This window comes from Oncorhynchus nerka, linkage group LG3, assembly GCF_034236695.1.
Source record: "Oncorhynchus nerka isolate Pitt River linkage group LG3, Oner_Uvic_2.0, whole genome shotgun sequence".
Lineage (NCBI taxonomy): Eukaryota > Metazoa > Chordata > Actinopteri > Salmoniformes > Salmonidae > Oncorhynchus > Oncorhynchus nerka.
Window position 1 is genome coordinate 885554 of NC_088398.1, and position 23983 is coordinate 909536.

General features: G+C 45.5%; 2 protein-coding genes across 4 annotated transcripts in view; both read right to left on the reverse strand.

The window, feature by feature from the left end:
• Positions 1–538: 538 nt before the first annotated feature.
• Positions 539–13198, reverse strand: LOC115127703 (uncharacterized). Of its 2 annotated transcripts, none has more exons than XM_065006893.1 (10): positions 12317–13198; positions 5226–7031; positions 4937–5060; positions 4038–4216; positions 3544–3704; positions 2629–2773; positions 2263–2303; positions 2084–2135; positions 1402–1504; positions 539–1040 (listed from the first exon to the last, which is right to left on the reverse strand). In XM_065006893.1, exons 1-10 carry the CDS (start codon positions 12396–12398, stop codon positions 785–787), a joined length of 2949 nt encoding a protein of 982 aa, XP_064862965.1. In that variant the 5' UTR covers positions 12399–13198; the 3' UTR covers positions 539–784. The 2 variants fall into 2 exon arrangements, with proteins under 2 accessions (XP_064862965.1, XP_064862957.1); XM_065006885.1 differs by having other exon boundaries at positions 2084–2138; positions 12317–13197.
• Positions 13199–13768: 570 nt separating this feature from the next.
• The window catches only part of LOC115127454 (phospholipid-transporting ATPase ID-like), a 233356-nt gene continuing 223141 nt past the window's right edge, over positions 13769–23983 (reverse strand). For both annotated transcript variants that reach the window (XM_065006880.1, XM_065006872.1), the window contains 4 exons: positions 23981–23983; positions 22501–22770; positions 17973–18545; positions 13769–17070 (listed from right to left, as the gene is read on the reverse strand). The exon at positions 23981–23983 is cut by the window's right edge and continues 243 nt beyond it. In XM_065006880.1, coding sequence (XP_064862952.1) covers positions 16972–17070; positions 17973–18545; positions 22501–22770; positions 23981–23983 — 945 coding nt within the window. In that variant the 3' untranslated portion in view covers positions 13769–16971. The remainder of the gene's footprint in view (positions 17071–17972; positions 18546–22500; positions 22771–23980) is intronic.

Here is a 23983-nt window from a genome sequence, read left to right on the forward strand (position 1 = left end):
CGTGTGCATTTAGGCAGTAGGCCTATGGTCTCATGAATCTTGGACAGGTCATTACCCCTAGGGGTCCTGGTACCCCTGGTTGAGAGGCCCTGTTTCAGTGTGTATTGTTAACAAGACTTTACACTGAGTGGACAAAACATTAAGAACACCTTCATATTTAGTTGAACCCACCCCCTCCCCCTGCTACCATATCCCGTTCAAAAGCACTTAAATCTTTTGTTTTGCCCATTCACACCGAATAGCACACACACACAATCCATGACTCAATTTTCTCAAGGCTTAAGAATCCTTCTTTAACCTGCCCCCCCCCTTCATCTACACGGATTGAATCGGATGTTTTGTACATTCAGTGTAAAACGGTCAGTGACAGATCCCAGTAAAAATGGCATGTATATCCAAATAAAAATATCCTAGTTGTTGTGTACAACACATTTATAGACGACTACCATCACCTGCTGGGCACAAATACATTTCCTTCACTACAAATGTCATTATACACTCAGAACAGCATTTTCTAAATAAACTCTCTTAACACAAGTTTGTATTCAAAACTATTTATTTCATTCTGACAAAATTATTTACAAAAACCCAATACTTTTTTATAGACACACAAATGAATATTTACATAATTACTCTACTGGCTCATTTCCCCCAATGAGAACAAAATACTACACACATCCAAACAGTGAAATAACAGGGCTTCTCCAGCCTGGACTAGGGAACAGGGGGCTAGCGGCAAGGGCCTGGGATAGAGGGTAAGGGGTTTGTTTTAAGAGCAGGCATATCATTTGCTCTGGACCAGAAAATAGCTTGTGTTGTTAAAGCGAATAACTTTCCCCTTCTCCTCTTCTTCCTCCTCTTCATCCTCCTCCTTCCTCTCTTCTTCCTGTGGGACAGGTTCCCCGTAGATTGGGTGGTCAAAGTTCACGAGGGCATGTCCTTCCTGGGTAGGCAGGACTGTGACTGGGGGGGAGGGGCAAGCAGGAGAGGAGGAGACGGGACTCAACCTCCACAGCTTAGACAGGAACCTCTCCCTGTGTCTAAGAGAGCGAGAGAGAGAGGGCGGGTGGAGGGCGGGTGGAGGGTGGGGAGAGAGAGGGTGGGTGGAGGGCGGGGAGAGAGAGGGTGTAGGAAAGAGAGAAGGAGAAAGGAGGGAGGAAAGGCAGTGTGCAATGAGAAAGGGAACAAGAGAGAGGGGAAGGTATTTAGATAAATGGTGTTGTGCTTGTTTTTTCTGTAGATGACAAACTTAACAGCTAGTTAATTAACTGATGGTTAATCATGATAACCATAGATATGTACAGGAAAGGGTTTAACATAGATTGTTCAGACTGAATACAGTTATCGTAGTGAGAATGAGAGGATCAGAGTGGAGGTGAAGAACAGAGGGGAGTGGTTTACCTGTAGAGGTAGGTGGACAACAGAGTGATGGACAGCAGCACACAGGAAGCAACCACCCACAGGACATGAGGCCACACCTCCACATCACCCCGAGACTCAGAGACTGGGAGGGAGAGGGAGGGAGAGAGAAAGAGAGGGAGTGGGGAAAACAGAGTGGTTGGGAGGCAGAGAGGGGGAGGTAGGGAGGGAGAGAGAGAGAGAGAGAGGGAGGGAGGGAGAGAGAGAGGGGTCGGTAGAGTGAGAGAGAGGGAGGGAGGGAGAGAGAGGAGAAAGGAGGGGGAGGGAGGGAGAGAGAATAGAAAGGAGGGGAGGGAGGGAGAGAGGGGGAAGGAGGGGGAGGGAGAGAGAGGGTGAGGGGAGAGAGAGGGAGGAAGGGAGGGAGGGGGAGAGAGTGCAGGTGAAAGGTCATGATATTAATAAACTTTTACACTATTATACTGACGTGTGTGTGTGTGTGTACAGTATTTGTGTGAAACTTGAAGAATGGGGTGAGATGAGTTGGCACAGGTTCTGTGTTTCCTGAAGCACGTTCAGTTGATGAGGTTATGACATTAGCTTCCTGTTATGGCCTTCTGTAAGGTAGGGGGATTTCTGACATTGAAATATCCCACTTAACTCTCTCTAACACAAACACACTGTAACTTCATCCAATCGACATACAGTAGCTCTCTGTCCCACTAACCTGATGTCTCTTCTGTCATACCAGAGCCAGAATCTGTGTCGTCTGTGTAGTCCTGCTGGAGAGACAGAATGAGACAATGTGAGAAAGTAAGATGTCAAACAGAGAGATTAAACAACTAGGAGCACTGTGTGTGTGTGTGTGTGTGTGTGTGTGTGTGTGTGTGTGTGTGTGTTTCTTACCATAACAGTAGAAAGATCGCTGAACGCAGTTGGCACAGGGGCTGTAATAAAGGACATTCACCATGAACCACACACCTGTTCACACATACACAGCTAACTGGCTAATACTTCCACTAGTGTAGAGGTGTGTGTGTCTGGCTGGGTACATGAACAGGATCCGTTGAAGGGTAAGGGAGTTGACAGGTAAGCTGTAAAGCTCTGTAGAAGGTATCTGTTAAGACTAGAGACCAGAGCAGAAAGGAAGGAACAGGGAGGGGTTGTCATGACTACCTTTGTCTATGGGCTGGATGGTTCTCGTTAGCCTGGTCCTGGATGATAGTATGGAAGAGTTGAATTAAGCACGTACAGATCTGGTGTGTGTGTTACCTGTCCAGGTGTTGGCGTAGACAGCCGTGCTCCATTCACTCCAGTGGCCATCAAACTCTTCCTTAGCTCTGAGTTGGATCAGGTACTGTACTCCTGGCAACGCATCTGTTATAGTGTAGAACCGGGCTGTGGTGGTCCCTTTTATCTACATGCACACACACACACCAACACTTTTGTTTTACTATCCTTATTCACATTTAAAATACTATTTTCCCTTTTCCCTAAACCTAACCTTAACCGCAAACCCCCTAACCCTAATTATAACCCTAACCATAGATCTAAACCCTCAGCCTAAAATAGCCCTTTTCCTTGTGGAGATTGGTGAAATGTCCCCACTTGAATTGTCCTTGTTTTACTAACCTTGTGAGGACTTCTTGGTCACCACAATGATAGTAAAACCAAAAATACACACAGATGACAAAATAGAAAAAGTAATGTCTGTTTGAGCCAGAACAGAGCAGGCTAGATGAACAACATGGGTCATTACACCAACACCCAGAACAGAGCAGGCTAGATGAACAACATGGGCCATTACACCAACACCCAGAACAGAGCAGGCTAGATGAACAACATGGGCCATTACACCAACACCCAGAACAGAGCAGGCTAGATGAACAACATGGGTCATTACACCAACACCCAGAACAGAGCAGGCTAGATGAACAACATGGGTCATTACACCAACACCCAGAACAGAGCAGGCTAGATGAACAACATGGGTCATTACACCAACACCCAGAACAGAGCAGGCTAGATGAACAACATGGGTCATTACACCAACACCCAGAACAGAGCAGGCTAGATGAACAACATGGGTCATTACACCAACACCCAGAACAGAGCAGGCTAGATGAACAACATGGGTCATTACACAAACACACAGACACACCAACACACGCATGTGAAGCCACACACCTGTGTTCCGTGTGGCATGGTGTGATATCTGAGCTCATAAAGCAGCTCGTGATAGCGGTCTCTCTCTTTCCAGGAGTGAGGAACAGCCCAGCCCACCCTCAGTCTCCTCTCCTGCCCCTCCACACCCCTCACCACCACTGAGCTGGGGGGGTCTGGATTAACTACACACAGGGAGGGAGGGGGGAAAGGTGAGAGAGGGAGGGAGAGAGTGGGAGAGGAGGAGAATGTTAGCAAGGTGTCTCATTGAGTGGTCTGTTAAGCATGCACACAAACCTATACTCACATCACACACACACACACACACACACACGCCTGCACGTACGCACACACATCACACACACACAAACAGACACACACGCACATGCCTGCATGCATGCACACACACACAAACAGACACACACGCACATGCCTGTACGCACGCACTCATATCACACATACACACACACAGACACACACACATGCTTTACGCACACACATATCACACACACACTCACTAATGTCCAGAGGTGTGAAGTCTAGGAGAGGGCTGGTGGTGTTGCCAGCAGTGTTGGTGACACACAGGTAGGCCAGGTGTGGCTCTCTACTTTCCTTCTCTTGATGACCTATAGCACACCAACACCGAGACAGCAGAGCGGAGTAGGAACAGTTGACACGAGAGAATGACCCTGATAGACTGAGAGAGAAAGAGAGAGTTAGTATTCCACCCACACTGTTCTGTTGGCATCATCTGTATGATAAAGTAAGTCATTTAACACAAATGAATGAGGAAGAGGAGAAAGAAGAGGGTGATGAGGAAGAGAAGGAAGAAGAGGGTGATGAGGAAGAGGAGGAAGAAGAGGGTGATGAGGAAGTGGAGAAAGAAGAGTGTGATGAGGAAGTGGAGAAAGAAGAGGGTGATGAGGAAGAGGAGGAAGAAGAGGGTGATGAGGAAGTGGAGAAAGAAGAGGGTGATGAGGAAGTGGAGAAAGAAGAGGGTGATGAGGAAGAGGAGGAAGAAGAGGGTGATGAGGAAGTGGAGAAAGAAGAGTGTGATGAGGAAGTGGAGAAAGAAGAGGGTGATGAGGAAGAGGAGGAAGAAGAGGGTGATGAGGAAGTGGAGAAAGAAGAGGGTGATGAGGAAGAGGAGGAAGAAGAGGGTGATGAGGAAGAGGAGGAAGAAGAGGGTGATGAGGAAGTGGAGAAAGAAGAGGGTGATGAGGAAGTGGAGAAAGAAGAGGGCGATGAGGAAGAGGAGAAAGAAGAGTGTGATGAGGGCGAGGAAGAAGGGGGTGATGCGGAAGTGGAGAAAGAAGAGTGTGATGCGGAAGTGGAGAAAGAAGAGTGTGATGAGGGCGAGGAAGAAGGGGGTGATGAGGAAGAGGAGAAACAAGGAAAAGAAGATGTGGGCTCTCACCCTTTCCGTAGGAGGAGGTAGCACTGAGGGACAGGAGTCACCGGTTGACTGGCTGTCCAATCACAGCGGATCTTACTGCTGGGTGACCTCTTATAGCAGGACAGCTTAGGCCTCTCTGGGGGAACTGAAAGACATTCCAGGAGAAAATCCAATGTTTGTCCGTTGTTCTTATGTGACCATGAATGTCTGCTGCTGATTCACACTTCACAGAACACATACAGTATGGTTGTCAGCTTCAATGGCCAGAGGTGATGATGTTAGACAGAGAGATGCCATCAGTATAACTCACCTGCCACGCTCACCCTCAGAGAGGAGACCAGTTTGCCCCCGCGGTGGCAGCTGTAGTTCCCAGAGTCACCCACCGCCAGGTAGGGCAGGGTCAGAGTGGCGCCTCTCCTCCCTAACACCACTACTCCTCCTCTTTCCTCTCCTCCTCTCAGCGGCCTCCCGTTCAGTCTCCACTGAGACCTCCCTCTCAGCCCCCTCACCATCCCCCCCCCCCCCTCCTCATAGTCATGCTCACTGTCCATCGCATCAGTCCACCGATTAGAGGACAGCTCAGTGTCAGCCCCTCCCACTCCGCTGTCTCTGGTTGGTTGGAGCGATGTCCCAGTAAGAGGAAATAGTTTCTGTGTATCTGTATGTCCTGGTTGATTGACAGTGAAAAGACTCCGCCCTGTATCCCTCTGCTCTCCTCCTCCTTTGTGCTCCTCCTCTGTTTCATCTTCCTCATTCTCTCCATTCCCTTTGTTAACTTCTCTCACAGTAAGAGTGTGGTTTCCTGCACGAGTGTTCCTGATGACGGGTTTCTTCTTACTGTCTGTCCCGGTATCATCTGTGACAGGAGTGTCTGTTACGGTAAGGACAATAGTGTCCTTTCTAGTAGAAAATGTGTCTATTCCATTATCACTGCCGTCTTTTATAGCACTGACTGTAGTTCCATTATCACTACCGTCTTTTATAGCACTGACTGTAGTTCCATTATCACTGCCGTCTTTTATAGCACTGACTGTAGTTCCATTATCACTGCCGTCTTTTATAGCACTGACTGTAGTTCCATTATCACTGCCGTCTTTTATAGCACTGACTGTAGTTCCATTATCACTGCCGTCTTTTATAGCACTGACTGTAGTTCCATTATCACTACCGTCTTTTATAGCACTGACTGTAGTTCCATTATCACTGCCGTCTTTTATAGCACTGACTGTAGTTCCATTATCACTGCCGTCTTTTATAGCACTGACTGTAGTTCCATTATCACTGCCGTCTTTTATAGCACTGACTGTAGTTCCATTATCACTGCCGTCTTTTATAGCACTGACTGTAGTTCCATTATCACTACCGTCTTTTATAGCACTGACTGTAGTTCCATTATCACTGCCGTCTTTTATAGCACTGACTGTAGTTCCATTATCACTGCCGTCTTTTATAGCACTGACTGTAGTTCCATTATCACTGTCTGTTGTGGTGCTGACAGTGGTTCCGTTAGATGTGGTGCTGACAGTGGTTCCGTTAGATGTGGTGTCTGTTGTGGTGCTGACAGGGGTTCCGTTAGATGTGGTGCTGACAGGGGTTCCGTTAGATGTGGTGCTGACAGTGGTTCCGTTAGATGTGGTGTCTGTTGTGGTGCTGACAGTGGTTCCGTTAGATGTGGTGCTGACAGTGGTTCCGTTAGATGTAGTGTTTGTTGTGGTTCTGTTAGATTTGGTGTCTGTTGTGGTGCTGACAGTGGTTCCGTTAGATGTGGTGTCTGTTGTGGTGCTGACAGTGGTTCCGTTAGATGTGGTGTCTGTTGTGGTGCTGACAGTGGTTCCGTTAGATGTGGTGTTTGTTGTGGTGCCGACAGTGGTTCCGTTAGATGTGGTGTTTGTTGTGGTGCTGACAGGGGTTCCGTTAGATGTGGTGTTTGTTGTGGTGCTGACAGTGGTGGGGTGTACTCCGGTAATGACACTGGTGTATTTTCCATTTCCAGCGGTGGTGCTGGTGTGTTTGGCCCTGTTAACCATCACCTCCAGCCCGTTCACCTCCACCTGACCACTACAGGCCAAGACCAGAACGCTGCCTGGGGACACAACCAGCACCCTGGGAGGGGGGTCTGGAGGGAGAGAGAAAGACATAATGAGTCAATACTGTAGAGACACACAGACATGGACACACATGCAGGCACAGATGTACCCTTATACACACACACACGTTGAGGGGTATAGGTTGTGGTTGACTGGGCAGTACAGATAAACTGAGAGAACACATTGCATAACTGATCACCAACCCCTCTCTCACTTCCTCTTTCAACACATCCCTTCTTCCCTCCTCTTTCTCAAAGTCTCTCTCTTCCATCTCCTTTCAGTATTTATCTTCTCTCAGCCTGTCTCTTCTTGAACAAACTCTCTTTGTCTCTCACCCTGTCTGTTATTCTGTTTCTCTCCTCCCCTATCCCTTTCTCCCACCATTAAAGCTCTGTCACAGAGCTACAAAACATTTGTCTAAATGTTTACTGATGAACATTCTTTACTAAAAATAAACAAATAGTATAACAATCTCTCTGTCTGTGGCCCCAACCTCCATAAAGCTGCTGTCACTAGACACTGGAGATTCTCTATAAAGACCGGCAAAAGCCAAACTGGTGACACCAGCTGATAATGTGAAGGAAACCCTGTAGAAACAGAATTATTTAAGGGTTTTGACAAATCTGTGGCTTGTTAGTTTACCCTTGGGTCTGAGTAAACACGATTGGCTCCAGCCTTGACAATGTTGGCCTAATACCAATACTGTTCCCAGGACCCTGGACTTTCAAACTTGTCTCATGTTTAGAAAGTAGTATATTTTGTATATCATTTACAAGTGATATCCAGAGCATTCGGAAAGTATTCAGACCCCTTCACTTCTTCCACATTTTGTTACTTTACACCCTTACTCTAAAATGGATTAAAACATTAAAATCCTCATCAATCTACACACAAAATTTGCTCATTTATAAAAATGCTGTTTTTTTTATATTACATTTACATACAGTTGAAGTCGGAAGTTTACATACACCTTAGCCAAATACATTTAAACTCAGGTGTTTTTTTTTTTTATTTTTTATTTTTACAATTCCTGATATTTAATCCTAGTAATGAAATGTCAGAATAATAGTAGAGAGAATGATTTATTTCAGCTTTTATTTCTTTCATCACATTCCCAGTGGGTCAGAGGTTTACATACACTCAATTAGTATTTGTTGGCATTGCCTTTAAATTGTTTACCTTGGGTCAAACATTTCAGCTAGCCTTCCACAAGCTTCCCACAATAAGTTGGGTGAAATTTGGCCCATTCCTCCTGACAGAGCTGGTGTAACTGAGTCAGGTTTGTAGGCCTCCTTGCTCGCACACACTTTTTCAGTTCTGCCCACACATTTTCTATGGGATTGAGGTCAGGGATTTGTGATGGCCACTCCAATACCTTGACTTTGTTGTCCTTAAGGCATTTTGCCACAACTTTGGAAGTATGCTTGGGGTCATTGTCCATTTGGAAGACCCATTTGCGACCAAGCTTTAACTTCCTGACTGATGTCTAGAGATGTTGCTTCAATATATCCACATAATTTTCCATCCTCATGATTCCATCTATTTTGTGAAGTGCACCAGTCTCTCTTGCAGCAAAGCACCCCCACAACATGATGCTGCCACCCCCGTGCTTCACGGTTGTGATGTGTTCTTCGCTTGCAAGCCTCCCACTTTTTCCTCCAAACATAACGATGGTCATTATGGCCAAACAGTTCTAATTTTGTTTCATCAGACCAGAGAACATTTATCCAAAAAGGAAGATCTTTGTCCCCATGTGCAGTTGCAAACCATAGTCTGGCTTTTTTTATGGCGCTTTTGGAGCAGTGGCTTCTTCCTTGCTGAGCAGCCTTTCAGGTTGTGTCGATATAGGACTTGTTTTACTGTGGATATAGATACTTTTGTACCTGTTTCCGCCAGCATCTTCACAAGGTCCTTTGCTGTTGTTCTGGGATTGATTTGCACTTTTCACACTAAAGTAAGTTAATCTCTAGGAGACAGAACGTGTCTCCTTCCTGAGCGGTATGACGGCTGCGTGGTCCCTCTAGGAGACAGAACGTGTCTCCTTCCTGAGCGGTATGACGGCTGCGTGGTCCCTCTAGGAGACAGAACGTGTCTCCTTCCTGGGCGGTATGACGGCTGCGTGGTCCCTCTAGGAGACAGAACGTGTCTCCTTCCTGGGCGGTATGATGGCTGCGTGGTCCCATGGTGTTTATACTTGCGTACGATTGTTTGTACGGATGAACGTGGTACCTTCAGGCGTTTGGAAATTGCTCCCAAGGATGAACAAGATTTGTGAAGGTCTACAATGTTTTTTTCTGAGGTCTTGGCTGATTTAATTTGATTTTCCTATGATGTCAAGCAAAGAGGCACTGAGTTTGAAGGTAGGCCTTGAAATACATCCACGGGTACACCTCCAATTGACTCAAATTACGTCAATTAGCTTATCAGAAGCTTCTAAAGCCATGATATAATTTTCTGGAATTTTCCAATCTGTTTAAAGGCACAATCAACTTAGTGTATGTAAACTTCTGACCCACTGGAATTGTGATACAGTGAATTATAAGTTAAATAATCTGTCTGTAAACAATTGTTGGAAAAATTACTTGTGTCATGCACAAAGTAGATGTCCAAAACTGACTTACCAAAACTATAGTTTGTTAACAATAAATTTGTGGAGTGGTTGAAAAACGAGTTTTAATAACTCCAACCTAAGTGTATGTAAACTTCCGACTTCAACTGTAAGTATTCAGACAATTTCCTCAGCACTTTGTTGAAGCACCTTTGGCTGTGATTACAGAGTAGTCTTGGGTATGATGCTTCAACTTGGCACACATGTATTTGGGGAGTTTCTCCCATTCTTCTCTGCAGATCCTCTCAAGCTCTGTCAGGTTGGTTGGGGAGTGTTGCTGCACAGCTATTTTCAGGTCTTTCCAGAGATGTTGGATCGATCGGGTCCAGGCTCTGGATGGGCCGTTCAAAGACATTCAGAGACTCGTCCTGAAGGCCCTCCTGTGTTCTCTTGGCTGTGTGCTTAGGGTCGTTGTCCTGTTGAAAGATTAACCTTCACCCAGTCGGAGATCCTGAGCGCTCTGGAGGAGGTTTTCATCAAGGATCTCTCTGTACTTTCAGTCCCTGCCACTGAACAACATCACCACAGCATGATGCTGCCACCACCATGCTTTACTGTAGGGATGTTGCCAGGTTTCCTACAGACGTGACGCTTGGCATTCTTGTTTCTCATGGTCAGAGTCCTTTAGGTGCCTTTTGACAAACCCCAAGCGGGCTATCATGTGCCTTTTTACTGAGGAGTGGATTCCATTTGGACCACTCAACCATAAATACCTGATTGCTGGAGTGCTGCAGAGATGGTTGTCCTTCTGGAAGGTTCTCCCATCTCCACAGAGGAACTCTGGAGCTTTGTCAGAGTGACCATCGGGTTCTTGGTCACCTCCCTCACGAAGGCACTTCTCCCCTGATTGTCCAGCTTGGCCAGGCAGCCAGCTCTAGGAAGAGTCTTGGTGGTTCCAAACTTCTTCCATTTAAGAATGATGAAGCCCACTGTGTTCTTGGGGACCATTAATGCGGCAGAATTTTTTTTGTACCCTTTCCCAGATCTGTGCCTCGACACAGTCTTGTCTCGGGGCTCTACGGACAATTACTCCAACCTTATGGCTTGGTTTTTGCTCTGCACTGTCAACTGTGGGACCTTATATAGACAGGAGTGTGCCTTTCCAAATCATGTCCAAAAAAAGTATTTTGTCAGCCACCAAATGTGCAAGTTCTCCAACTTAAAAAGATGAGAGAGGCCTGTCATTTTCATCATAGGTACACTTCAACTATGACAGACAAAATGATTAAAAAAATCCAGAAAATCACATTGAAGGATTTTTAATGAATTTATTTGCAAATTATGGTGGAAAATAAGTATTTGGTCAATAATAAAAGTTTATCTCAATACTTTGTTAAATACCCTTTGTTGGCAAAGACAGAGGTCAAACGTTTTCTGTAAGTCTTCACAAGGTTTTCACACACTGTTGGTATTTTGGCCCATTCCTCCATGCAGATCTCCTCTAGAGCAGTGATGTTTTGGGGCTGTTGCTGGGCAAAACGGACTTTCAACTCCCTCCAAAGATTTTCTATGGGGTTGAGATCTGGAGACTGGCTAGGCCACTGGCTAGGCCATACATAACATTTTTTCCCCCTCAGAACATAGCTTTTTTTGTGTCAGCAATTAGACATTGTTCTTAGTGGGGCCTAGTTACCCCCTAGTACTCTATCTCTGTAAAATGTCAACAGAGCACTGAGCTTACCAAAAGCTTTTGATTTTCAAAGCCTTTTACATGCAATTCAGCTCATGTCATGTTAATTTAGCTTTTTGCGACTAGCAGAAACAACTTTGCAGATGACCACCACAACATGTCAAATCCTCAATAGTCCATATGAGAAAGCAACACCGCTCTGTCTACAAAGTTCTATATTTAGGTTACGAAATCAAACTTTTTGGATATAATGCTAATGATACAAACGTATGTGGACACCCCTTCAAATGAGTGGATTCGGCTATTTCAGCCACACCTGTTTCTGACAGGTGTTTAAAATCGAGCACACAGCCATGCAATCTCCATAGACAAACATTGGCAGTAGAATAGCCTTACTAAAGAGCTCAATGACTTTCAACGTGGCACTGTCATAGGATTCCCCCTTTCCAACAAGTTAGTTCATCAAATGTCTGCCCTGCTAGAGCTTCCCCGGACAACTGCAAGTGCTGCTAGAGCTTCCCTGGACAACTGTAAGTGCTGCTAGAGCTTCCCTGGACAACTGTAAGTGCTGCTAGAGCTTCCCTGGACAACTGTAAGTGCTGCTAGAGCTTCCCTGGACAACTATAAGTGCTGCTAGAGTTTCCCTGGACAACTGTAAGTGCTGCTAGAGCTTCCCTGGACAACTGTAAGTGCTGTTATTGTGAAGTGGAAACCCCTTTTCCCATCTGTTTATCCAGAAATCAAAGCCTTTACTTATGCCAAAATTTTAAGATGGAACATTTAAGAAAAATGCATCCATGCCTTTATTTCACCCAAAATATAAACTCGTAGCTTTCATTTGATATGCTCCAAATATCTAATTTGATAACTTCATGGGGACTTTTCCATGAAAGTGCCCCTTCTTAAAATGTATTTTATAACATAAGGACATTTCATCACCATAGCGCGTTCCCCCGCTCTGGGCAGAGTGGGTGGACACCCTAAACATAAATGAACATAAAATAATTAGCCTTTAGGCATGAAACAAGATATATTAAATATTTGATTGATATAATCCAGTAATAAAATAAACCTACCTCTCCGTGGACAGGTCCCGTCCAGAAAGCAGTGGACTGTCAGCGCAGACAGGAGAACCGCCAGCCTGATCAACGATGGCATCTTTACGCTTCTTTAATACGAGACATCTCTCTGTGTCGGTAAATCCAATCACACCATATCAGTAGACCAGATTATAAAGCTGCTCCCTTTCAGACATAAATTAACACTCATTTGAAACGCAGAAAAAAACGTTATACAAGTTGTCCCTGTTCCCGTCCAAGCTCTCCAGACTACCTCTCCGCTGGCCTGAGTCTGGACTGCCGTTATGAGCAGCTGTTGATTTACATAACTGAAATAGATCAGACCACCTTCTGTGTTTTAATAAAATAACAGAAGCGAAGACATCACCAGATCTGTTGCAGAAACGTTTCAAACGACGAAACGGGGAGGGAACTACATGAATTTGTCCTTACACCCCAGGCATCAACTAAATGGACCACCCCCTCTCTCTCTCTCTCTCACACGCACGCACACACACACACACACACACACACACACACACACATAGTCCCAACGGGCTCTATTCAATCCGTATCGCGGAAGTTCAGATTTACAGCGTGATTGAAAAGTCAAGGTAATGTTCCCGCTTTAGCGGAGACAGTATTCACGGTAAACGCTGCATGTCGGCTCAATCGGAAATTACAATTACGTTTATCCCGCAATATGTAACGATTCAGCGATACAGAGAGAATATATCTCCAAATCTCAGTTTCTTCTGGTCAGACAACATGAACTCTCAGAAATCGGACATTGCGAAAGTACAGATAGTGTCGTGTCCATGTGTCAAACTCCTTTCCAGATAAAACTGTCCATGTTTGAAGGGCGAAAGGCCAGAAGCACTTTTGCGGAGCCAGCGCGCTGGGGAGAGTATGTGACAAAACAAACACTAGGTTTACGTAGTACACTGCTTTTTCAGGAGATTGAGCAAACATTTTGTGGTAATCTTGACATGTCCTAATGACATGGTCAGTAATAATAACCTGCTTCTCCGAAGGCCACGTTCACCTTGTTTTGCTCTTTTGGTTATGGAGTTAAGGCCCGGGTTGCGGTTAAGAACATTGAGACAAACGTCTGTAAAAAGTGCTATAAATAGGTTAGATTGATTGTTTCCCTCATTATAAACATTATTCCCTGTACAGTCACCCTACAAATGAAATCATACTTTGTCAACTGTAAATAATTATATTTCAGTTGACACTTCCTCTTTGGATTTACAAAGACTTGAGTAACTTTCTTAACTTGAACGTTCTCACTGAAACCCAACATCAACCTGCTGTATCTATCTATGACACCAGTGCTTGAAGTGGACTGAAATAGGGCGCCCCTACTGTTTATAATTATGTGCCACTGGCAGAACGCCACAATATTTTAAAGCAAAACTTTGTAAGAGGTGCCAAAACTCAAAACAGTAATACATTAGGGGGCAAACCTAAGAGCATTTTTTTGTTGTATTTTCACACAAATTAAGCCACATTAAAATACACAAAATCTGCTGAAATACTTTTTGTACGTATTTGCACAAATTGAGTGTGATATTGTGTTGCACTGACTTACAGGTGGTTTGAACCCTCTACTGCAGGGAGAGACAGGTCCAGCAGAGACTGGTTGTGCTGGTTTCACCCTATAATCTTTCTAACCAGAAGCTGTATGCTGTAGAGTACAACAGCTGTCTCACCTAGTTTCACCCTATATCTTTCTAACCAGAAGCTGTATGCTGTAGAGTACAACAGCTGTCTCACCTAGTTTCACCCTATATCTTTCTAACCAGAAGCTGTATGCTGTAGAGTACAACAGCTGTCTCACCTAGTTTCACCCTATATCTTTCTAACCAGAAGCTGTATGCTGTAGAGTACAACAGTGAGAGCATCATTCCAGTGGCCCTGGAGGACTGGGTTTGTTTCCCCTGCTGTATAGAAGGAATACGTTACATGATGACATGCCTAGTAGAGGGATGAACTGGGTTGATCATCATTACTGTGGATTTATTAAGGCTTAATAATAATAACCCTGATCCCTCCCTCCCAAGCCTCCGTTCATTAACACGTTCTCCTGTTCCTAGACCAGCTCAGTCTCTAGGTAACTACAGGTTCCTGTCTGACTGCATAAGCACATATTAGCATACTTTCCCCACACTCAGTCCGCCCCAAAGCAACATGGACGCCATAGAGGGCTTATTGTCCATTGTCTCTCACAACGCCTCAGAGTCAGTCCGCCCCAAAGCAACATGGACGCCATAGAGGGCTTATTGTCCATTGTCTCTCACAACGCCTCAGAGTCAGTCCGCCCCAAAGCAACATGGAGGCCCAGGTTGTTGTTAGAAGTCCATCTCCTCTCTCTTAAGCCCAGTACGGGTGGGGCTCAGAGTCAGATATATAACTGTAGTTCTGTCTGTGGGCCCAGCAGCAGGTCACCAATATGGTGCAGTGGAGGAGGATGAAGAAGAACATGACGAAGAGGAGTCTTGCTGTGTCCTGTAAGGTTAAAATGGCATTCTCACTGAGAACTATAGTGAACACAGAAACTCTGCCCATGAACTTATGATGACATATACTACAACATTCCAGCAAGGACAGCATCCTGCATTCTTCAGTCATTGGTTGGCTGACTGAACCCCTCAGTGTCCTGCCAAGTTATTGGCTAAAACAACAGACGGACTATGTATGTGAACATTTCAGTCAGGCAGACAGATAGAGAATGTACAGTAGTATGTTCCCATAAGAGTGTAGGATGGTGCAGCCTGTCTGGTTTGACTAAGCCTTTGGGCATGGTGGCACAGCAATATGTAATCATGAATACAAAGACCAGGACCACTGATAAGGTTCTAGAGACATTCCTCATACAGACTGTACAGGTTAGAGGGACAGCTCTACACTACTGCATTGGTTTACACGCTGTCATACATTATTAGAGAAGGTAGATAGCAGTACTTGGCCTATTAAAGACATGTTTATGATTGGTTAACAGCTGGATACAGACAGGTGTATTGGAGTACTATGTCTAACAGCAGCTCATCATAAAAACACGCATTCTGCTATTTCATCTCAACTCACCACCTTTCTGATGATCAAATGAACCTCTCTTCTGTCATAAAGACTCAATTCACCACCTTTCTGACCATCAAATGAACCTCTCTTCTGTCATAAAGACTCAATTCACCACCTTTCTGATGATCAAATGAACCTCTCTTCTGTCATAAAGACTCAATTCACCACCTTTCTGACCATCAAATGAACCTCTCTTCTGTCATAAAGACTCAATTCACCACCTTTCTGATGATCAAATGAACCTATCTTCTGTCATAAAGACTCAATTCACCACCTTTCTGATGATCAAATGAACCTCTCTTCTGTCATAAAGACTCAATTCACCATCTTTCTGATGATCAAATGAACCTCTCTTCTGTCATAAAGACTCAATTCACCACCTTTCTGATGATCAAATGAACCTCTCTTCTGTCATAAAGACTCAATTCACCATCTTTCTGATGATCAAATGAACCTCTCTTCTGTCATAAAGACTCAATTCACCACCTTTCTGATGATCAAATGAACCTCTCTTCTGTCATAAAGACTCAATTCACCACCTTTCTGACCATCAAATGAACCTCTCTTCTGTCATAAAGATTCAATTCACCACCTTTCTGATGATCAAATGAACCTCTCTTCTGTCATAAAGACTCAATTCACCACCTTTCTGACCATCAAATTAACCTCTCTTCTGTCATAAAGACTCAATTCACCACCTTTCTGATGATCAAATGAACCTCTCTTCTGTCATAAAGACTCAATTCAATACTTTGTTTTGAACCAATCTGATATGATGTTATGACATATGATCCATTGTATAAATAGTATAGTCATGTCTGAACCACAGCGGTGCTGTTGGAGCGGGGTTTCTGTCCGGAACCCTGTGGTACCAAGCTCTTCAGCAGATGGTTTCATCCTTTGCATGAAGAAGTGCTTCTTTCAGCCTGCCTCATTGGTTGAAGAAGACAGAGAAGTGGGTTGTGGGTAGTCTGAGCATGTCTATTACAACTACCACACACTGTCTTTCAAATAAAATTGATTTGAAATAAAAATGTATTTATATAGCCCTTCTTACATCAGCTGATATCTCAAAGTGCTGTACAGAAACCCAGCCTAAAACTCCAAACAGCAAGCAATGCAGGTGTAGAAGCACAGTGGCTAGGAAAAACTCCCTAGAAAGGCCAAAACCTAGGAAGAAACGTAGAGAGGAACCAGGCTATGAGGGGTGGCCAGTCCTCTTCTGGCTGTGCCGGGTGGAGATTATAACAGAACATGGCCAAGATGTTCAAATGTTCATAAATGACCAGCATGGTCAAATAATAATAATCACAGTAGTCTTTCAGACGGAAACATACATGTACCAACACTATTGCAACGACAGTGTCATACAAATGCCAGTGGGTGTTGATGGGTGTGCATGCCTTCCGCCTACAATGGCTGCCACTTTGGATCTCTTCCTAACCCAGGGTGAGTGCCATTCCAAACATACCACCTTCAGTATTCCAAACTTCCAAATGCAGTATTTCTTCACGTATTCCAAGAGAATCCAGTGGGATATGACAGCCTGTCCTTCTTCTTTCTATCATCTGTCCATCTGTCTGTCCGTCTCATACGGTGTGGTTGGTTTCCTTGGGAACAGGGGGAGGTCCCGGGCTGCTGGTTCCGCTGGTGCGAGAGGCGCCGCCCCTCCAACCAAATAGAGCATCCTGCAGGACAGATGGAACACACAGTTACTGTTGTGTGTGTGAGGTTGTGTGTGTGTGGTTGTGTGTGTGTGTGAGGTTGTGTGTGTGAGGTTGTGTGTGTGTGAGGTTATGTGTGTGTGTGAGGTTGTGTGTGTGTGAGGTTATGTGTGTGTGTGAGGTTGTGTGTGTGTGTGAGGTTGTGTGTGTGTGAGGTTGTGTGTGTGAGGTTGTGTGTGTGAGGTTGTGTGTGTGTGTGAGGTTGTGTGTGTGTGAGGTTGTGTGTGTGTGTGAGGTTGTGTGTGTGTGAGGTTGTGTGTGTGTGTGAGGTTGTGTGTGTGAGGTTATGTGTGTGTGTGAGGTTGTGTGTGTGAGGTTGTGTGTGTGTGAGGTTGTGTGTGTGTGTGTGAGGTTATGTGTGTGTGTGAGGTTGTGTGTGTGAGAGGTTGTGTGTGTGAGGTTGTGTGTGTGTGTGAGGTTGTGTGTGTGAGGTTGTGTGTGTGAGGTTGTGTGTGTGAGGTGTGTGTGTGTGAGGTTGTGTGTGTGTGTGTGTGAGGTTATGTGTGTGTGAGGTTGTGTGTGTGTGTGGTTGTGTGTGTGAGAGGTTGTGTGTGTGAGGTTGTGTGTGTGTGTGAGGTTGTGTGTGTGAGGTTGTGTGTGTGTGTGAGGTTGTGTGTGTGTGAGGTTGTGTGTGTGAGGTTGTGTGTGTGAGGTTGTGTGTGTGTGTGAGGTTGTGTGTGTGAGGTTGTGTGTGTGAGGTTGTGTGTGTGAGGTTGTGTGTGTGTGTGAGGTTGTGTGTGTGTGAGGTTGTGTGTGTGTGAGGTTGTGTGTGTGTGAGGTTGTGTGTGTGTGAGGTTGTGTGTGTGAGGTTGTGTGTGTGTGAGGTTGTGTGTGTGAGAAAGAGATTAAAGATGACAGTATCTCACCTGTACAGCGCCCAGACTAAGGTTCCAGCCACCAACCGAGTCTCCCCCAGGACTCCTCACAGAGGTGGGAGTGAGAGCGTCAGCAGAGGGGACCTGGGCTGGAGCTAACGCTGGAGGTGTGTTTGTGGGAGGGCCAGAAGCCACCTGTGGGAGTATGACAGGCAGCGTGTGTGTTCCCTCCTCCAGGGGAGTATCCTGTGACCCCCCCAGGAGAGAGGATGAATTAGACAGGGGGGGAGCCGATCCCGACACATAGCTAGGTGCCGGGCTGCTCTCTCCTGAGGTGTTCTGCGGGGGATGTGTATTTGAGTGTTTCTTTTTGCGCAGGGTGTCTATCCAGCTGGAGCTGTGTCTGGAGGCAAAGTTGGCCAGGGCCAGGGAGGACAGTCTCATGTTCTTCCCAGAGGTGATGAGCTCCCCAAAGCCCTCCTGGTGGGCAAAGGCATATCCTGACCTCCTGAACCCGCCCCTCGCCCCCAGACGACCCTCAGGCACGCCCCCGCCCCTGACTCCTCCCATGCATCGACCCGCTGGCTTCCTCGTCTTCTGACGCACCAGCTGGGTGTAACGCACCTGGAGGGGGGAGAGGGGTCAGGGCGAGGGAGGGTGAGAGCAGGGGAGGTAGAGGGGGAGGGAGAGCAGGGGAGGTAGATGGGGAGGGGGGAAAGGGAGAGGTAGAGGGTAGAGAGGACAGACAGGAGGGTTATTTCTTAGTATAAAGGGACATGTAGGGTTTAACACTGGTGACCGGTATCCTGGGACTTCCTGACCAAGCTCCTTCCCGTTTCGGGAGAGAAATATTGACGGGTCCTGTAGACCAATAACTTAAAAAATGTTACGCAGCACTAATGCAAAAATACTAAATATGCACGATAGCTGCATGCATGAACCGAACATAACGACTCCTTGGCTTCACAACCTACATTAGACCAGTCATCACAACGCTAGCAGCCTTTACATATTTAGCCTATAGGCCTGCTCAACATAGTCCTCATTAGAAAACATCACTTACATGCATGACTTCCATTAACTGCATTGCTGACTATCATGTGTAGGCTACACACGACCTGTTGACACAGTTACTGAAGGCAATCTCCACTTCACATTCACAAAGCTCCAGCTATACTCACTGTTAACAAGATGGTAGGTACATTGTGTCCACAAACGCTCTCGACGAAATAGACATTTGCAACATTGTTCCATGATGTTACAATAACACAAATGAGTAGAAAGGCTGGACTCATCAGATTGGCAGGGATTTGATCAACCGCTGTGCTGTCCTCCACTACTAGGCATATTTCCTTGTCTGTTTGTTTAGTGGAACATATGATATGTTCCCTGTGACAAAGTGACCATAATGGGCAGGTTATGATAAACCACAACCTTCTGAATCCCCCTGATAGCCAGGTCCAGGTCATAAACCACAACCTTCTGAATTCCCCTGATAGCCAGGTCCAGGTCATAAACCACAACCTTCTGAATCCCCCTGATAGCCAGGTCCAGGTCATAAACCACAACCTTCTGAATCCCCCTGATAGCCAGGTCCAGGTCATAAACCACAACCTTCTGAATCCCCCTGATAGCCAGGTCCAGGTCATAAACCACAACCTTTTGAATCCCCCTGATAGCCAGGTCCAGGGGGAGTGAAAAGAGCCAACAAGCTGGCAGGCATCTTTCAGTCAAAGTTATGGGTAAGCTAAAACAAATAACATTTTTTACTAGCCTGTAGGCTAATAACCTCATCATATTTTACGCTACATTTAGGCTACATTAACACATTTTGTGGTGACTTTGACAGAACTTTTGAGTTGAGTAAAATACAACAAGAAACCATTAGTTTCCTGTCCGTGTTTCTCAATTTACAGTGGTATAATCAAAGATTTTTTATAACTAAACCAAAATAGACCACATCCTGTCTTTCCAAATGAAACAAATAAGTCATAGTGGGCAGAACAAGCAAAATAGTGGGCAGAGCCAAGCACAAGCTAGCGAGACCCTATTAGCTCATTCTAGCATACATCTGCATATTTCCATTAGGAAACGCCTACTTTGTGAAGTGAGCGTGTGCAATAACTCAATTAGCCTTTGCATTCCTTCTAAACAATGCCATTTTTTACAACTTTGGCAAAGGTTCAAATCTACAAAATGTAGTCCACTCTGTTCATAACAGACTTTAGTTTTGGGGACAGAAAACTGTATTGAGGTCAAATGTTTCCCAGATGAGAAAATGTGCAGAATGTCGGCCAAAATCCATCTCCTTCCGTCTTATCCCACTGTCAGCCACTGGGCTTCCTCTCACTACCATATTTGGTAGTGAGTGGGAATGGCAATCGGATGCTTCACATTTACACATCCGGTGAAATATCTGTCTCATTGTTCTATCTGTGGTATAATTATGTCAGATTTATTTCAGTACGGTTGCAATTTTCTCAGGAAGGATGTGTAGAACGTGTAGAATGTTTTCGGACAATATTAAACCCTAGTGATAATGACATATTATAAGGTGATAGGGACAGCTGTTCTCGAGGGAATGAAGGTATATTCACAGACTCAGAGTCAATATTTACAGGGAAGATAAGTGATGGGATACAGAGAGCGCTGGCGTACGCACAAACAGTTAATCATTGGTAGAGTTAGGGGGCATTGGTGTGATTTCAGTCACAGCAATGAAGATACAAACAGACAGAATCACAGTAGTATAGAGAGAAGACAGGAGTCATGGCTGACAGACTGAAGGCCAGACTGAAGGCCAGACTGAAGGCCAGACTGAAGGTCAGACTGAAGGCCAGACTGAAGGCCAGAGTGAAGGCCAGACTGAAGGCCAGACTGAAGGTCAGACTGAAGGCCAGACTGAAGGCCAGACTGAAGGTCAGACTGAAGGCCAGAGTGAAGGCCAGACTGAAGACCAGACTGAAGGTCAGAATGAAGGCCAGACTGAAGGTCAGACTGAAGGCCAGACTGAAGGCCAGAGTGAAGGCCAGACTGAAGGCCAGACTGAAGGCCAGACTGAAAGCCAGACTGAAGGCCAGACTGAAGGCCAGATTGATGTAGATGAGCACTGAAAGACTTTGAGACAGGAACAGAGGATCATAAAGAAGTGGTCATGAACCAGCATCCTTTCTTCATCCCTTCCACTGATTTCACATGACTGAATTACTATTTTATTTTACCTTTATTTTACCAGGCAGGTCAACTAAGAACAAATACTTATTTACAATGACGGCCTGGCAATTGGTGAATGCTATCTGGAGTTTATCTTCTGTTTTCACCTATCCAATGTGTTAGTGAGTAGGATCAGTGATTAGGATCAGTGATTAGGATCAGAAGCTGTGTGTGGCCAGAAGCATATTGTTCTCACCGTATCAGAGAGCTGTGAGTGGGGCCAGAAGCATATTGTTCTCACTGTATCAGAGAGCTGTGAGTGTGGCCAGAAGCATATTGTTCTCACTGTATCAGAGAGCTGTGAGTGTGGCCAGAAGCATATTGTTCTCACCTTATCAGAGAGCTGTGAGTGTGGCCAGAAGCATATTGTTCTCACCGTATCAGAGAGCTGTGAGTGGGGCCAGAAGCATATTGTTCTCACCGTATCAGAGAGCTGTGAGTGGGGCCAGAAGTATATTGTTCTCACCGTATCAGAGAGCTGTGAGTGTGGCCAGAAGCATATTGTTCTCACCGTATCAGAGAGCTGTGAGTGTGGCCAGAAGCATATTGTTCTCACCGTATCAGAGAGCTGTGAGTGGGGCCAGAAGCATATTGTTCTCACCTTATCAGAGAGCTGTGAGTGTGGCCAGAAGCATATTGTTCTCACCGTATCAGAGAGCTGTGAGTGTGACCAGAAGCATATTGTTCTCACCGTATCAGAGAGCTGTGAGTGTGGCCAGAAGCATATTGTTCTCACTGTATCAGAGAGCTGTGAGTGTGGCCAGAAGCATATTGTTCTCACTGTATCAGAGAGCTGTGAGTGTGGCCAGAAGCATATTGTTCTCACCGTATCAGAGAGCTGTGAGTGTGGCCAGAAGCATATTGTTCTCACCGTATCAGAGAGCTGTGAGTGTGGCCAGAAGCATATTGTTCTCACTGTATCAGAGAGCTGTGAGTGGGGCCAGAAGCATATTGTTCTCACTGTATCAGAGAGCTGTGAGTGTGGCCAGAAGCATATTGTTCTCACTGTATCAGAGAGCTGTGAGTGTGGCCAGAAGCATATTGTTCTCACTGTATCAGAGAGCTGTGAGTGTGGCCAGAAGCATATTGTTCTCACCGCATCAGAGAGCTGTGAGTGTGACCAGAAGCATATTGTTCTCACCGTATCAGAGAGCTGTGAGTGTGGCCAGAAGCATATTGTTCTCACCGTATCAGAGAGCTGTGAGTGGGGCCAGAAGCATATTGTTCTCACCGTATCAGAGAGCTGTGAGTGGGGCCAGAAGCATATTGTTCTCACCGTATCAGAGAGCTGTGAGTGGGGCCAGAAGCATATTGTTCTCACCGCATCAGAGAGCTGTGAGTGTGGCCAGAAGCATATTGTTCTCACCATATCAGAGAGCTGTGGTTTCAGGTCCAGTTTGAGGAATCGGAAAGCCAGAACTGGAACGATGCAGATCACTGTGGCCAAGACGATGGTCAGCCACACCAGCGGCTGGACCAGTGTGCTCTGGGCACTGCCTACGAAGTGGAACTGGTTGGGAAAGATGCTGAATAGAGTCTGGCTGTGCATAGCCAACATGATGGTGAAGAAGGAGCCCACAGAGCCCCACACAAAGAAATGGTTGATGGCCGTCCAGTAGCCTGTGTCCAGAGCAATCTACACACACACACACACACACACACACACACACACACACACACGCACACACACACACACACAGAGAGATTTAAGCAATAAGGCGTGAGGGGCTGTGGTACTATGCATGGCCAATATACCATGGTTAACGTTAACGTTAAAAATACATGTTTCATCATACCTGTGGTATATGGTCTGATATACCACGGCTTTCAGCTAATCAGCATTCAGGGCTCTAACCACCCAGTTTGTACTGAAAGCCGGTGTATATCAGACCGTATATAATAATAATAAGACACCTCGGGGTTGTGGTATATGGTCTGATATACCACGGCTTTCAGCTAATCAGCATTCAGGGCTCTAACCACCCAGTTTGTACTGAAAGCCGGTGTATATCAGACCGTATATAATAATAATAAGACACCTCGGGGGGTTGTGGTATATGGTCTGATATACCACGGCTTTCAGCTAATCAGCATTCAGGGCTCTAACCACCCAGTTTGTACTGAAAGCCGGTGTATATCAGACCGTATATAATAATAATAAGACACCTCGGGGGGGTTGTGGTATATGGTCTGATATACCACGGCTTTCAGCTAATCAGCATTCAGGGCTCTAACCACCCAGTTTGTACTGAAAGCCGGTGTATATCAGACCGTATATAATAATAATAAGACACCTCGGGGGGGTTGTGGTATATGGTCTGATATACCACGGCTTTCAGCTAATCAGCATTCAGGGCTCTAACCACCCAGTTTGTACTGAAAGCCGGTGTATATCAGACCGTATATAATAATAATAAGACACCTCGGGGGGGGGGTGTGGTATATGGTCTGATATACCACGGCTTTCAGCTAATCAGCATTCAGGGCTCTAACCACCCAGTTTGTACTGAAAGCAGGTGTATATCAGACCGTATATAATAATAAGACACCTCGGGGGGGGTGTGGTATATGGCCAATATACCATGACTAACAGCTGTATCCAGGCTGTACTCTGCGTTGCGTCATGCATAAGAACTGCCCTTAGCCGTGGTATATTGGCCATTATCACAAACCCCTGAGGTGCCTTATTGCTATTATAAACTGGTTACCAACATAACTAGAACAGTAAACAAGTCTTTTTGTGTAATACCGTGGTATATTGTCTGATATACACACGGCCCAAACTACCCGGTTTATCATATGTAGCAAACCTTCAAACATGTTGCCTACAGGAAGTGGATACTTACCTG

Bases quoted from the DNA above. Each gene is read 5' to 3' on its own strand.
- LOC115127703 (XM_065006885.1), bottom strand. From the start codon at position 12,398: ATGCCATCGTTGATCAGGCTGGCGGTTCTCCTGTCTGCGCTGACAGTC. The intron at 4,217-4,936 runs GTGAGAGCCCAC...TTTCTCTCTCAG, and splicing joins TACCTCCTCCTACGGAAAGG to TCTATCAGGGTCATTCTCTC. The intron at 2,774-3,543 runs GTGTGTGGCTTC...GTGTGCATGTAG, and splicing joins CCATGCCACACGGAACACAG to ATAAAAGGGACCACCACAGC.